General features: G+C 56.6%; 1 protein-coding gene across 1 annotated transcript; it reads right to left on the reverse strand.

The window, feature by feature from the left end:
- Positions 1-238: 238 nt before the first annotated feature.
- UPK3A (uroplakin 3A) lies at positions 239-7,236 on the reverse strand. Its single transcript, XM_032882995.1, has 6 exons — positions 7,109-7,236; positions 6,234-6,389; positions 5,062-5,341; positions 3,550-3,632; positions 1,854-1,986; positions 239-458 (listed from the first exon to the last, which is right to left on the reverse strand). The coding sequence occupies exons 1-6, from the start codon at positions 7,158-7,160 to the stop codon at positions 299-301; spliced, it is 864 nt and encodes a 287-aa protein (XP_032738886.1). The 5' UTR covers positions 7,161-7,236; the 3' UTR covers positions 239-298.
- Between the last annotated feature and the right edge of the window lie 5,968 nt (positions 7,237-13,204).

Raw genomic sequence — 13,204 nt, forward strand, 5'->3', positions numbered from 1 at the left:
GAAAATCAGACGCCTGCCCCCACCCTCTAGAGAAATAATCCGACCCCTCCATATGACATCGACTCATTCACCACCTTCTCACTCCTTCCTTCAGTACGTCTCTTTCGAACTCAGAATCTTGGGAAGATTTTATTAGAAGCCTTCCCGCAAGTTGGACCAACGTGCCCTGTTCCTCGGGTGGGGTCAGGGCGTGAGCACCTGCTGTGCGCAGACACACCCCCTCCCCACCCTCACCCCCCACTGTCCCCAGGGTGAGGCCAGCCAGGACAGTGTGGCCGCCTGGGGTTGGAGCCCGGGTTCAGTCCTGGAGCTTGCTGGTGTACACCTCGGCCCGGTCCAGCGGCGGCCCCCGGTTCACAGATGTGTACGCAGCCTCCGAGGTCCCCAGGGACCTGGGGACGGCCTCCTGCGTGATCTGGGAGTCGTGTGTCGTTTCCCTGTCCGAGCTGCCTGTGTCCCTGACCAAGGGGACAAAGAGGGCGAGGGTTAGGGGCACCAAGCAAGTCTAAACCCCTCTAGCTGGCCGGGGAGTTTTTACTTAGACACTGCTTTCCCGGCTGCCGTCTTGGGCATGCCCAGCAAACAATGCCCAGACAGAATGGAGCCGTCCAGGTGGGAACCATGGAAAGGCTTCCCAGAGGAGGGGACAGTTACTCTGCCCTGAAGGAGGAGGGTGGGGGCTGGGAAAGGCATTCCAGGCATGTGACAGGAAGCGCTGAGAGTTCTGAGGCCACAGTGGGAAGTCTGGTGGGGCTGGAGCCGGAAGGGGACCGAGGAGGGATAAATGCAGGATCCAGGCCACAGTCAGGTAACAGGAACTTGGGTTCCCGAAGGACGGTGTTGTCCAAAAGGAGGGAGGGACAGAAGTCTGTCCTCCCACTCCCAGGTCTGGCCAGACAAACCAGACTCTTGGTGGCTAATCTTATCTATTATTTGTTTTTATTACTTAAATGTCTGAGGGCAACCTGATTTGCAAGTTCACTGCCCCCTACTCCATCCTCCCCGCGGCGTTCCCACCGAGCTGATTTCTGTGTGCACTAATTTCACCTACTCCAGGAAGCTTTTCCATCCGCTCTCCCCATCCACGCTGGGACAGGCCCCCTGCCGTCCTCAAAGCCTCCTGGGGGCTCCCTCCCTCTGGCTGAGAAACTTTGCTCCTGCTGCCGCTTCCTCCGGGAAGCCCACCCTGGTGCTCCAGGTGGGGCCTTCCTCACCTTCCTCTGGATTCCCACAGCACCCGCTGGAGCCCCGACGCACCCCCTGTGCCGGCCCCCCAGGATCAGAGGATCGTGAGTGCACCTGACACCCACCAGGTGGCCTGTTAGCTGCTCCAGACACACACAGGAGACCTCGAGTCCCGACCCAAACACACACACATCGGAGCTGATGGGAGCCTCAAGAGACCAGGGCTCTGGTCCCAGCTCTGTTTTAACTGGCTGTGTGACGCTGAGCCACCCTTAACCCCTCTGGCCTCAGTTTCCCCACCTGTCCAGTCAGTGGGTGAATCATGACTAAAAAAAGCTAAGAGCTGTTCAGGGTCCAGATACCGCCTAAGAACTCTGCGGGGATCATGTCACTTAACAGTCATGACAGGAAGGACAAGATGTATTAGTATCCCCATTTCCCAGATGAGGAAGGTGAGGCATAGAAGGAGAGGCGTTAGGGCTGAGCCCCTCCCTACCCAGCCTGACGACCCCAGGACACTGCTCCCCTCTCAGCGGACCCCCACATGCACACCCAGGATGGAAGGCAGCTCCCTCGCCTTCTGGGGTCACCCCCACCTCGGAAGACCCTCTGGGTGGAGTGTGTCCAGGGTGGCCCGGAGTCTTGCCCTCCAGTTGGCAGGTACTCACAAAAGGCTGAGGACGATGGCACCGGCAAAGGCGACGAGCAGGAAGAAGGGCAGGGAGCCCAAGATGGACGTGATGACGACCATGCCTCCGCTTCTCCGGCCGGGCCACGTGTCGATCGCTGAGTATGGGGTGACTGAGGGGACACAGGCCCGCTTAGCCCCCAGACACTGCACCCCCAGACTTCTCCCGGGAACACCCTCCACCCCACACCACCCTGGCAGCCACAGATCTCAGGATGAAGCGGGGACCCAGGTCAGAATCTGTCTCCCCCCAGGTCTGTGGTGCAATTACCTTGCTTGCCCCACGCCCTCTTGCCAACTCCCTCGTCTCCTCCTCTTTTAACTGTCTTTCTGCATAATTTTAAACTCTAAACAGACTCAACTCTGGTGAAATGGATGGGACACGGATCATAGCAAGTAGAGATGAGACAACGGGCCCTGGCCTAAGGGAGCTGGGTGCCCCATGACCCCTGCTCTGCTCCGGCCCGTGTCACCCTTCTGGAACTAAGTGGACAATTTATAGGTTGTCCCATGAGCTGGCCGCTTTCTGGCCATTCCCATGTAGACCGGACAAGACCCGCATTCTTTAGATCACTCACTGCCACGGAGGGATTTCGAGTTCCTGTCAAGGGCATTTGGACTCCAGACTCAAGCCTACAGGTCTGTCAGGTCCCAGAGGGCACACTCTCCCCACTAGCTGACCCCAAAAGAGCCAGGCCAAGCGCTTTTGTCTGGATTACTCTAAGGAACCCTGCTGGGGAGGCAGAGCAAGGATTTTTCTTCCCATTTCTCAGATGTGGAGACTGAGGTCCTGAGGGCGTCACAGAGCAGTGAGGCGCAGAGGCTGGGCTTGAACTCAGCACTCATGGTCCCAAGGCAGCCCTGTTGTAGGGGAACCACAAAACACGGGCGTGCCACTGGAAGGGCGGGGAGGGGGCCACCCCGGCCACATGCGCACACACATCTGTCTACACCCCTCACTAGCTGTGTGACCTCAAGGAAGCTGTGAGAACTACTTCGTGCCCCATAAGCTTCCCATGGTGCGGGGGAGGGGGGGTGCTCTACAGGTTAAATTCTCGGCTCTAGGCTGAGCCCATCCTGGCATGAAGTCTCATCTTGTGGGAGAAGGTTCTAAACTTAGGGTCGGGTGCTGTCAAGGTTGCTGTCGGAAATCTCTTCCATTGCCCCTCAGGCTCAGCAGACACGGTTCTGGGTATAAACCTCGAATGCATGTTGAGAACCCGGATGGAGGCTTGAGGAGGGACAGGGCAGGGCCACAGGCAGGTGCCTAGGCCTCGGAACCCCCCACCTTTAGGAAGCCCACCCAGTCTCCAGAGAATGGGGTGGAGAGATGGGCAGCACTCCTGCTCCCTTCCAGGCTCCCCCCTGCACTGAGTCCTTGCCTCCAGAACCACCCAGAATCCTCTGGAGCCGTGTCACATGGCTGTGAGGCCTGAACAAAGGGGCAGGTTAGGATGGAAAGGCAGGGTAAAGTCCATGCCCCTTGGAGGCAAATGCCTTGACTTCAATCATGCCAGCCTGCCCTTCACCTGCCTCCACCACAGCACCCGGGGGATTTCCGGTCACATCATTTTAAGATACATTCTCCTCACCAACCCACTGGCATGCCCGTGACTGGGGAGACTTGATTGAGTGACAGCCCGAGGGTCGCCCCCCAGCCCAGACCCACTACTTACGCCGGTTGGTGCGGATGGGGTCTGACCACAGGGTCTGGTCCTGTACCAAGCCCGTGGACATGTTGACAAGGACGTACTTGAACCTGCAGGGAGATGGAGAGACAGGGACTTCTGTCTACCCTGTGTGCCCGGCCACAGGCAGGTGAAGGGATTGCTGTGATGGGTGTTGGGGGGCAGAGAGAATCCTTCTAAAAGATGGAAGCCATAGAGTGGGCTCTGGGCAGCAGGACAGTCCTGGGCTTGGCCATGGTGCTGTTACCCCCTAATCCTGCCCCTGGACACTTTCCATGAAGACTTCAGCAGCCCTCCTCTCAGCTCTCCCTCTGGGGCTCCCGTCTCTCTATTATCTGCAGGACGAGTATATATCACAAAAGGGACTTAAAAAAAAAAAAAAGGAGTAATATTTATCCCCATCCCAACTGCCCCGGGACAGGACTACCCTTTTATGTAGAAAACCCCAGCTAAAAGTCACTAATCAGAAAGGAAGATCAGCACAAGATTCCCACCTGAGGCCTCAGATACAGTCAGTTTAAAAAGACGGACGGTCTGAGAACCCGAAACCAACAGCCTCTCACTTAACACTTGAAAAAAATGAAGACCCTTCAGATCTCTACAGCTTCCGGTGTTTTGCCTAATCTCCCACTTCTCTGGGTTTGAAGAGGAGAATTCCAGAAGCTGGGATATGTGCCTTGTGTCCCCCAGTCAGGAGGCTGGAGGAGGTAGGTGGAGGGAGAGGTTCTCCCACATTACGAATAAGGTCAGAGGTCAGAGGATGAGGATGGGGAGGCGACAGACACTAAGGCTTTCATCCTGCCCTGCGGCTGGGGCCAAAGGAGAGGCGAGCCCCCAGTCAGGTTGGCGGCTGAGCGATGGTCTGGGCCCCAGGTGTGCCCAGGAGGTGCAAAGACTCAGCCTTAGGCGTTTCCATGGTAACGGGAATGGGTGTACCGGGCGAGACCCCATGGCCACGGGACTCTGCACGGAGAAGAAAGGAGTGTGAAAAGGAATCAGGGACCCCTGGGGTCGGGGATGGGGTGGAGGAGGGGGAGGAGATACAAAAGCACAGGCCAGAAGGAGGCCGGAAAAAGCGAGGATGATGCGGGAGCTGGAAAAGCCTTGAGTGTGGCCGCTGCTTTTCACGCAGTGACCTCCTTCCCTCTCCGGGCCAGCTAGGTTCCTCCCCTGGCGGATGACGTGCATTGGGTAAGTGACCGCCACGCGGGGGATGAGCCGGGACCAGACGCAGAATTTGTGGAGTCGTGCAAAATGGAAACGCAGGCCCCCTGTTAAAAAAAAAAATGCAGATCTCAAAGTGGCAGTGGTGGAGGATTCAGGCAAGCAGGAGTCCTTTTGAGCGCCTGGGGCAGGTCGCACGGCCCGAAGCATGTCCCTTCAGGAGACCCGGGATGGTCCTGGCACAAGAAATGAGGCCCCCACGCCGCACCCCTCCTGGGTCTTCCTGAGCAGGGGCTGGGGCATAGCGGCCCCTCCCCCGCGACTGCTCACACCCACCTGTATTCCGTGGCTGCTGACAGGGGCGGGTTACAGGGGCCCCGGAAGTTGGGGTCTGACAGGCAGGTCCCGTTGGCACCCACCCTGACGAGGTACGCATTCAGGATTTCCGAGACCCGGGCCACGTCCCCTAGGGCATCCAAGCTGGGCAAGTCGCTGCAGGGGGACAGGTCAAAGGCCACAGCCTTGTAGGGGCCTGTCCTCCCTCCCTCCGTCTGCTGGAATGTGGAGCTTAGGGGAGTCCTGCTGTCATCCTGCACGGAGGCGTTCCTGGAGCTCGCTGTAGGGACGGCAGTGGTGGTAAGCTCCTGGCCACCCCGGGCTCAACAGGACGCCCTCAGCCGGTCACCCAACCCCCGAACATCCTCTGAGTAGTGCGGTGCTGGACCCTGGGGTCCCAGGCAGGGCCTGCCTCAGGGGCTCCCTGCACGTTGGGGGAGACAGCAGCACCCCTGGACTTCGGGCAAGAGGAAGGTTCCTCCTCCTGCAGGCCAGTAAAAGCTTACAGGTCCTCCTACCCCGACAGACTTCCATCATTTCCCTCCCCCTGAGAGCGCTGGCCCCGATTGTGAATGGGAGAGAAAGAGCCCATGGTATGCACACACTGGGCCCGGGCCCAGGGGAGGGCCCCGAATGAGCTCCTGCACACGTCCGGCTACCAGAAATGCAAGAGGCTGTCACTGGGTTCCTTCTCCCAGAAGCCAGGATTGCTCCGGTGAACAGGAGGGACTGGCCCAGAGCACGCGAGTCCAAGCGCATGGTTCTCCTGACCAACACCGGCCGTGCCCCACCTGGGCAAGCCTGGGGAAGGGCTGGGGCTGGAGGCATCTCAGAGATCTGGGCTCGCTTTCCAGCCTCCGCTGATTCCTGGCTCTGTGATGGGACAGATGTCTTGCAATGTTAGGGCTAAGGAATGCAGAGCACTGAGGGTCATGTATGTGCTCAGTGACCGGTGCCGTCTGCACTTCTCCGCTAGCTGGGACATTTCTCTGGGGCAAAGAGGAACGTGTGGCTGCAGCACACAGCCCAGGGCTGGCCCAGAGCAAGCACAGCGAGGTGCATGGCGGGAGCTGAACGACAAAGCAAAAGCGTCCCACTACCTGCCTCCTTTCCTCCTCCCTGCACAGGCCAATTCCCCTTTCAGCGCAGCCCAAGCGAAGCAGAACCCTTACCTAGGTCGACAAGGACATAGAGGTAGATCTCATAGGTGCCGTCGAGGGCCACTGAGCTGTCAAACATGCAGAGAGGCTTTTCCAAGGCCACAGTGGTGAGCGTGGGGTTGTTGGTGGCAAAGGTCATGCTGGCCAGTTGGGGCTGGAGGTTCACACCTAGAGGAGGCAGTGAGGACGGGAGCTGATCTCCAGTAGAACTGTCCACACCCGCAGGCACACTCTGTGCCACCCCCATGTCTGCATACAACACTGGGCACCTAGGGTGTGCGGGCCCTGGGGTTTGACCTTCCCACGGGCCATCTCAAGAATCTCTCACACCCAGGCAGCTCCCCAGCCCTCACCAGCCATCCTCCCTGCCCAAACCAAGCAGCCCAGACTAATGGCTGCCTTCTCTCCCCACCCATAGACGGCCAGTTGCCAAGAACCCCACTGCCTCTCCAAAGCATCTCTTCTACCCAGTCAGCCCAGTCTCCGAGTTCTCTTTTCACTAGGACCCCAGGAACCAGCCTCCCCCCCAGCCCCAGTCCTTTGCTCTAACACGCAAGTCTGACCCTGTCACTCTCCTGCTGGGCCCCTTCTGTGGCTGCGTCTGTCTCTCACAGGACCCATCCAGGGACCTGTGACCCATGAGCCCTGGAACCCCCACCCAAGGGAAATTATTAATCGGTGTTGTTTTTATTAGTAGTATCTGAATCCCCAGAGCCTGCGGCATGGCGCAGAGCAGCATCCTGCCTGTTCCTGGAGCGAACACGCGAAGTTCCCGTCCCCAAGGCCGTGCGCCACCGCGGCTCCTCTGAGGACAGCGGGAGGGTCAGGGCCCGGGACTCAGCCGCCCGCCCTCCCAGGGCACAACCCCTTCCCCCTTCCTCGCTCACCCACGCCAAGCCGCAGGCAGCCGAGGGCCAGCAGGGCCCAGAGCGGAGGCATAGCCCGGAACACAGCGCGGGAGCGCGGGCGCGTGGTGCAGGGGACCCGGGAGCCCCGCACCTTTCACCGTCAGCGCACCTGGCTGCCCGGGCCCTCCCTCGGCGCGCCCGGCCCCGCCCCTCCCCGCCCCGCCCCACCCGCGCCGGCCAATCCCCGGCCCCCTCGCGAGATATTTGCATACGCCCCGCCCCACGACGTGACCGAGGGCCCACCTGCGGGGTGGGACCTCTCCCCGCGCCCTTACGGTCGCGCGGGGGTGCGCCGCTGGAGTGGGCAGGGGTGGCGCTGTCCCGGCGTCTGGGATACACGGGGGGCGGGGGCGGGGGGCAAGACATCCCCTCTTTGAGCGGCCGCTTCCACCCTGGGAAATGGGGGCGCTAATTCCCGCAGCTATTTATGGAGACCCCACTAAGCGCCAGGTGAGGGCTGGGCTCTGCTGAAGCTGGAACCGGCTAATCGGAGAAGGTGCGTCGCGGAAGCCTTCCAGTCCCGGGCCTGTGAGCCCTCCGGGGACCCCAGGGTGACCCTTTGGGTTCACAGGTGCGAGGCCAGGGCGGGAACGGACTCCCGGAAACGCCCAGATGGGAGGAGCGCAGTCCTGCCTCCCAGCACCTGCTGGTTCGAAAGGCCTGCTCTGGGGGGGGGGGGGTGCGCTTGAAAACCGTGCTGGGGGCTTCCCCTGGTCTAGATGGTTCCTTCCGGCATCGGTAATGCTGCTTTTTCTCCACAAGCACCTTAAATATTACATTTTACATTTCAGACATAAGTCAGTGAGGACAGGAGAAAACTGAAACTGGAAACCAGTAGAAAGTAAGGAATCTAGGTACAACACGAAGGTCATAGCCCCATGTACAAAAACTCCGTGTGAGAGACGCCGGAAGGCTCGTCGGACTGCGCTGGCTTGGAGAGAGCTCTCTAAGGGCGAAGAGGACTCTAGCAGGACCCCGATCCGCAGGAGCCAGGCAGCCGGGAGGGCAGACGGTTCTGGAGCGACCCGCGGTATCCTAGAACTGGGGTCAGGACTCAGGCCCTCGCTGCAGGAAGAGGGAGATTTGGAAAGGAGGAGGAAGAACTTCTGGAGTTTTGAATTCGCAGTCTCCTTGTGGCAAAATAACAACTCCCGAGCTCTTCTGTCTGCCCCAGTGACTCCCAAGTGGCAGGAGGCCCCCCTCAGCACTCTGGGTCGTGAAACGCAGTCCCCAGTGAATGGCACCAGGACCCCTTGGAGACAGGGTCACTCCAGGGCTGGGACAGGGAATGTCAAGAGGAGCCTAGATGCTAAAGTGCTAGAAGGTGATGAGGGGATATCCGAGGTACTGGCACAGAAGGGGCTTGAAGAGGCTCCCAGCGGCGCGGTGGAATTTGCACACAAAATAAATAGTGGAAGTAACGTGTTTAGCCCATTGGATGAGACATGAATCCATGAGTCAATACTGGTACTTTTTTAAGAAGTCGTAAAAGAGGGGCACCTGAGTGGCTCAGTGGGTTAAAGCCTCTGCCTTCGGCTCAGGTCATGATCCCAGGGTCTTGGGATCGAGCGAGCCCTGCATGGGCTCTCTGCTCAGCAGGAAGCCTGCTCCCCACCTCCCCTCACTCTCTGCCTGTTTCTCTGCCTACCTGTGATCTCTGTCAAGTAAATAAATAAAATCTTTTTTTAAAAAGTTGTAAAAGAGAACATTTTTCTTCAAAAAACACCAACTAATAAATGTACAAGGAATGCCAGAACATAAACCAGCGTTCTGCAAACATGCTGGTAATAATGGATTTCAGGAAAGCATCTTCTCAATCAGTGTGAAAACCACAGAGGAATGAATTTTAAGGACCAACAGGTGCAGGAATCGGGGTGTCAATTTCGTGAAGGACTTGAACCTCACGTGACCAGGAACGGGGTGGACTGACCTCGTGAGCTTCCCAGGTCATGCCTCAGAAGGCTCGGGACCATCTGGGTAATGCTCCCATCCAAAAACTTAACCCTGAATCCAAACAAAAGGAAACACTTGGACAAATCCAAATTGAGGGTCTTTCTGCAAGCCAGTAGGCCCGGATGCTTTGAAATGTTCTATCAGCAAAGGCAGAGGTAAACACAAAACAAAAGGCTGAGAACCATTGTAGATTGAAGGAGACAAAACAACTCACTGCCCCTTGCAACCCTCGGTTAATTCTTTTTTTATTTTTTTTTAAAGATTTTATTTATTTATTTGACAGACAGAGATCACAAGTAGGCAGAGAGGCAGCCAGAGAGAGAGGGCGAAGCAGGCTACCCGCTGAGCAGAGAGCCCGACATAGGGCTTGATCCCAGAACCCTGGGATCATGACCTGAGCCAAAGGCAGAGGCTTTAACCCACTGAGCCACCCAGGCGCCCTGACCCTCGGTTAATTCTTACTAAAAACAACCTGTAGGGGCACCTGAGTGGCTCAGCCGGTTGAAGGGCTGACTCTTGGTTTCTGCTCAGGTCATGATTGCAGGGTCTTGGGATAGAGTCCCGCATTGGCTCCCTGCTCAGCGGGAAGCCTGCTTCTCCCCCCACCCCTCCAGCCCCCTCCCAAATATATGGATATTTATTGTATTGTTCTTGAAATGTGTCTACAGTTTGAAATTTGCCCAAGTAAAACTGTTTTTAAAAAACAAACGTGTGGGGACCTGGGTGGCTCAGTGGGTTAAAGCCTCTGCCTTCAGCTCAGGTCATGATCTCAGGGTCCTCGGATCTTTGCTCAGCAGGGAACCTGCTTCCTCCTCTCTCTCTGCCTGCCTCTCTGCCTACTTGTGATCTCTGTCAAATAAATAAATAAAATCTTAAAAAAAAAAAAATGCTGCTCCTGTCTCTGGGCCTCAGAGATATGGGGAGGGGTCCAATCATCAGAGCCCTGACATGCGGAGTAGATGCTCAGATCCTTATCACCCCGGGACAGAATGTAACAGAAAGTCTCTGCCCCAGAGATAAGGATCTTTTGGGCAAAGCAGTGGGGGTTCCTCTAAGAATTTTTATGGGCTGACATTTCTCGTCCAACGATTGTTTGTGAACCTGGACTTGAATAGGGACTGGCCGAGCTGATCACAAAGGTTCAGCCCAGGGTCACCCACGAGAGGGAGAAGACCCCAGGCACGTTGGTCTTCTCCCAGACCCTGCAGTTTCTCATGAAAAAACATACAAAAAGTCCTCCAGTCTCTTGTCTTGCCCAAATATGGCAAGAACATCTGGGGAAAAGAGTTAAAATAACAATCTGCTAAGGCCCCAAAACATTCTGGGGAAAAAAAAAAAAAAGCCTTGCATTTATAAACAAGTCTGCACTTCAAAGATGTTGACTTTTGCTTGGCCAGTTGTGAAGAGGGATGAGTGTGGGAGAGGGTCGCCGTGGTCCCTTCACCGGGGAGACTCCCAGGCATGTGTGCGTGGAGGGAAACGGGGGACAGGAGGGACCCCCAAACCAATCTGCTGCAGCCTCGCACCCCAGGTGCACATTCCAAGAACATTTTTGCCAAAAAAAATATTTTTTTAAATTTTCCCTTTCAGATCAAGCAAAATCCAGGGCACCGAGCTTTGAGTCTGACTTTTAAATCTGTTTTTCTACCTCAGTGCCTCAGGACTGTCTCTGTGAACCGTGGCCTGGATGACACGCTTGTCAGGAGGCCACCAAGCAGGAAGTTCTGGGATGTGAAAGGTTATGCAAAGCCCAGCCCTGCACAGTCCTCCTTTGAATTCGAAACATGGGGAATTTATGGGTTGGAAATTTTTGACCCAGAAATGTTTCTCCCAGCACCAGAGAGGCCTGAGCTGGTTTCTGCTACTCATTTTTTAAGGGGTCAGAGATGCTGTGGGTAACTTTCGCCCCTGGAGGCTCTCTCTGGCTTTTAGTGTTTCCTATATCCGAGAGGTTCTGAAAACCAAACTTTCCAATGTGCTCAGATTCAGTCCCCTTGACACCAAATGAAATGAAATGCAACCAAAGCGCCCCAAGCCCCAGGCCTTGGGGGCTCAGGGGTTCACCCCTAGCTCCAGGTTGTTCTCGGCCTCCCTCTCTCTCCCCCAGGCTCCAGACACCTGTCCTGCCGAGCACTCCCAACTTGGTAGTCCTGAAAGACCCTGCCCCCAAAGCCTTTGTTTCTTTTTCAGGGAATCTGGGCTAGCAGGTGAACAGAGGCAGGAAATGCGGTCAGGGGGTGAATGCTCTGGGACTGGGGTGCTGGACAAGGCTGGAGTTTCGATGTCTCCCACCGCCTCCTGGCTGCCACCCACTGCGCAGCAAGGTCAGGCCTGTCTTGCCCTCTCCCAGCTGCCCCAGTGCCCCCTTTCTGGCCCCTCTCATGCTGAATCCAACCTTATTCAGCAGCTTTGTCCTGAGTGCCTACTGTGTGCTGGGCGCACCAGTCCCCCAAGCGACTTGAATCTGTCTCTTCCTTCCCTGTCCTGCTATGCTGCCTGGTGCACCGTATTAGTTTGCTGGGGCTGCGGACCCAAATAGCATAGGCGGGACCTGAGCCACAGACACTTGGTTTCTCAGAGCTCTGGAGGCCCGAAGTCTGAGATCAAAGCGTGGGCAGGGCTGGTTCCTCCCAGGGCCCCTCTCCTGGGCGTGTGGACGGCCGTCCTCACCCCGTGTCCTCACGTGATGTCCCTTTGTGTGTGTCTGTGTCCTAACCTCCTCTTTTCCTGAGGACCCCAGTCAGGCTGGATGAGGGCTCATCCTAAGGACTGTATTTTACCTTAATTACCTTCTCTAAGGCCCTGTCTACAAATACAGTCATGTTCTAAGGTCCTGGGGTTGAGGGCCTCAGCCTATGGATTTGGGAAGGGACACAGTTGACTGGACAGGTAGACATGTCCAGTGACCCCCAGGTAGGAAACAGGGAAGTGGATTTTAAACTTAAGTCATGGGACCCTATGGGACCCTACACGGCCCTGCCTCTGCCTGGGTCCATTCTCTCACCTGTCACCTCTCCAGAAGCCACAGTAGCATATCTAAAGTATAAATCCGATTGTCACCTCCCTTGTGTAAAGCCACCCAGAGGCCCTCACTGTCCTCAGGACACAGTGTCCAAGGCCCTGCGTGGCTGCTCACTACAGCCAACCTGCCTGCCTCCCCTCTCACCCCTTACCACTGGCACCAGCCCCACTGGACACTGGCATGTCCCCAAGCTCCCCACGCTCTCTCTTGCCCTTTGTGGCTCCAAAAACAAGGGCTTTCTCTGTTGTGCCCAACTTTGGTGTCAACAACTAGTGCTTTCTCAAGTCCCTCCCCTGGATTGCTACCCTGAGGCCCTTTCTGCACCCACTGGGACCGCTGCCTGGGGGGCCTGGGCTGTGCTTCTGCATGGAGGTCCCCTGTCCTCCAAGCCCAGCCCCAATCCATCCTCCTCCGGAATTCTTCCTTCCGTGGCTCTCCTGCACGTTACCTGTGGACTTTGATATCATCATGCCTTTGGTGTATCTTCCTCCCCCAAGCCCCAGAAGAAGAGCCCCTCCCAGGCCATGATAGTGTCCTCTTCCCCACGATGGCTTCTGTGCCCTGCCCAGGGCACATGCCCATCAGTGTTGAATGAACAAGTGAAAGAATTTTTAAGTGAACAGAAGTAGAAGAGAAGGAAGACTTTCTAGGTGCCAAGCGTGTCTCGGTTCACAGCGGACTCTTCTGGAAGGAGCTAGATCGTGGCACAGAGCAGGCTGACGTCAGCATAGGCAGGAGGAATGTTCACAAAGTAGACACATTTTTGCAGGATGGGCCACCAGGACTTCGGCTGATGATGGGATATGGGGAACAGGTAAGGGAAAATTGAGGATGGCCTACGTTCTTGCCTGTGGGACTGGAAGGAGGGAGTTGCCCTTAACTGAGATGGGGCAAGACCATAGGAAGAGTGGGTCTGGAGGGGAGAGGGAATCAAGACATGGGTTTTAGAGGCAACCCACAGAATGGGAGAAGATGTTTGCAAATGATACTACAGACAAAGGGCTGATATCCAAGATCTATAAAAAACTCCTCAAACTCAACATACATGAAACAGATAATCACTTCAAAAAATGGGCAGAAGACATAAACAGACACTTCTC

This window comes from Lontra canadensis, unplaced genomic scaffold (genome assembly GCF_010015895.1).
Source record: "Lontra canadensis isolate GAN:19392208 unplaced genomic scaffold, GSC_riverotter_1.0 scaffold84, whole genome shotgun sequence".
Lineage (NCBI taxonomy): Eukaryota > Metazoa > Chordata > Mammalia > Carnivora > Mustelidae > Lontra > Lontra canadensis.

Excerpts from the sequence above, each read along its gene's own strand:
- UPK3A (XM_032882995.1), bottom strand. The coding sequence starts at position 7,160 with ATGCCTCCGCTCTGGGCCCTGCTGGCCCTCGGCTGCCTGCGGCTTGGC. Across the intron at positions 5,342-6,233 it reads CTATGTCCTTGTCGACCTAG|CGAGCTCCAGGAACGCCTCC; the intron begins GTAAGGGTTCTG and ends CCGTCCCTACAG. Across the intron at positions 1,987-3,549 it reads CCCCATCCGCACCAACCGGC|TCACCCCATACTCAGCGATC; the intron begins GTAAGTAGTGGG and ends GTGTCCCCTCAG.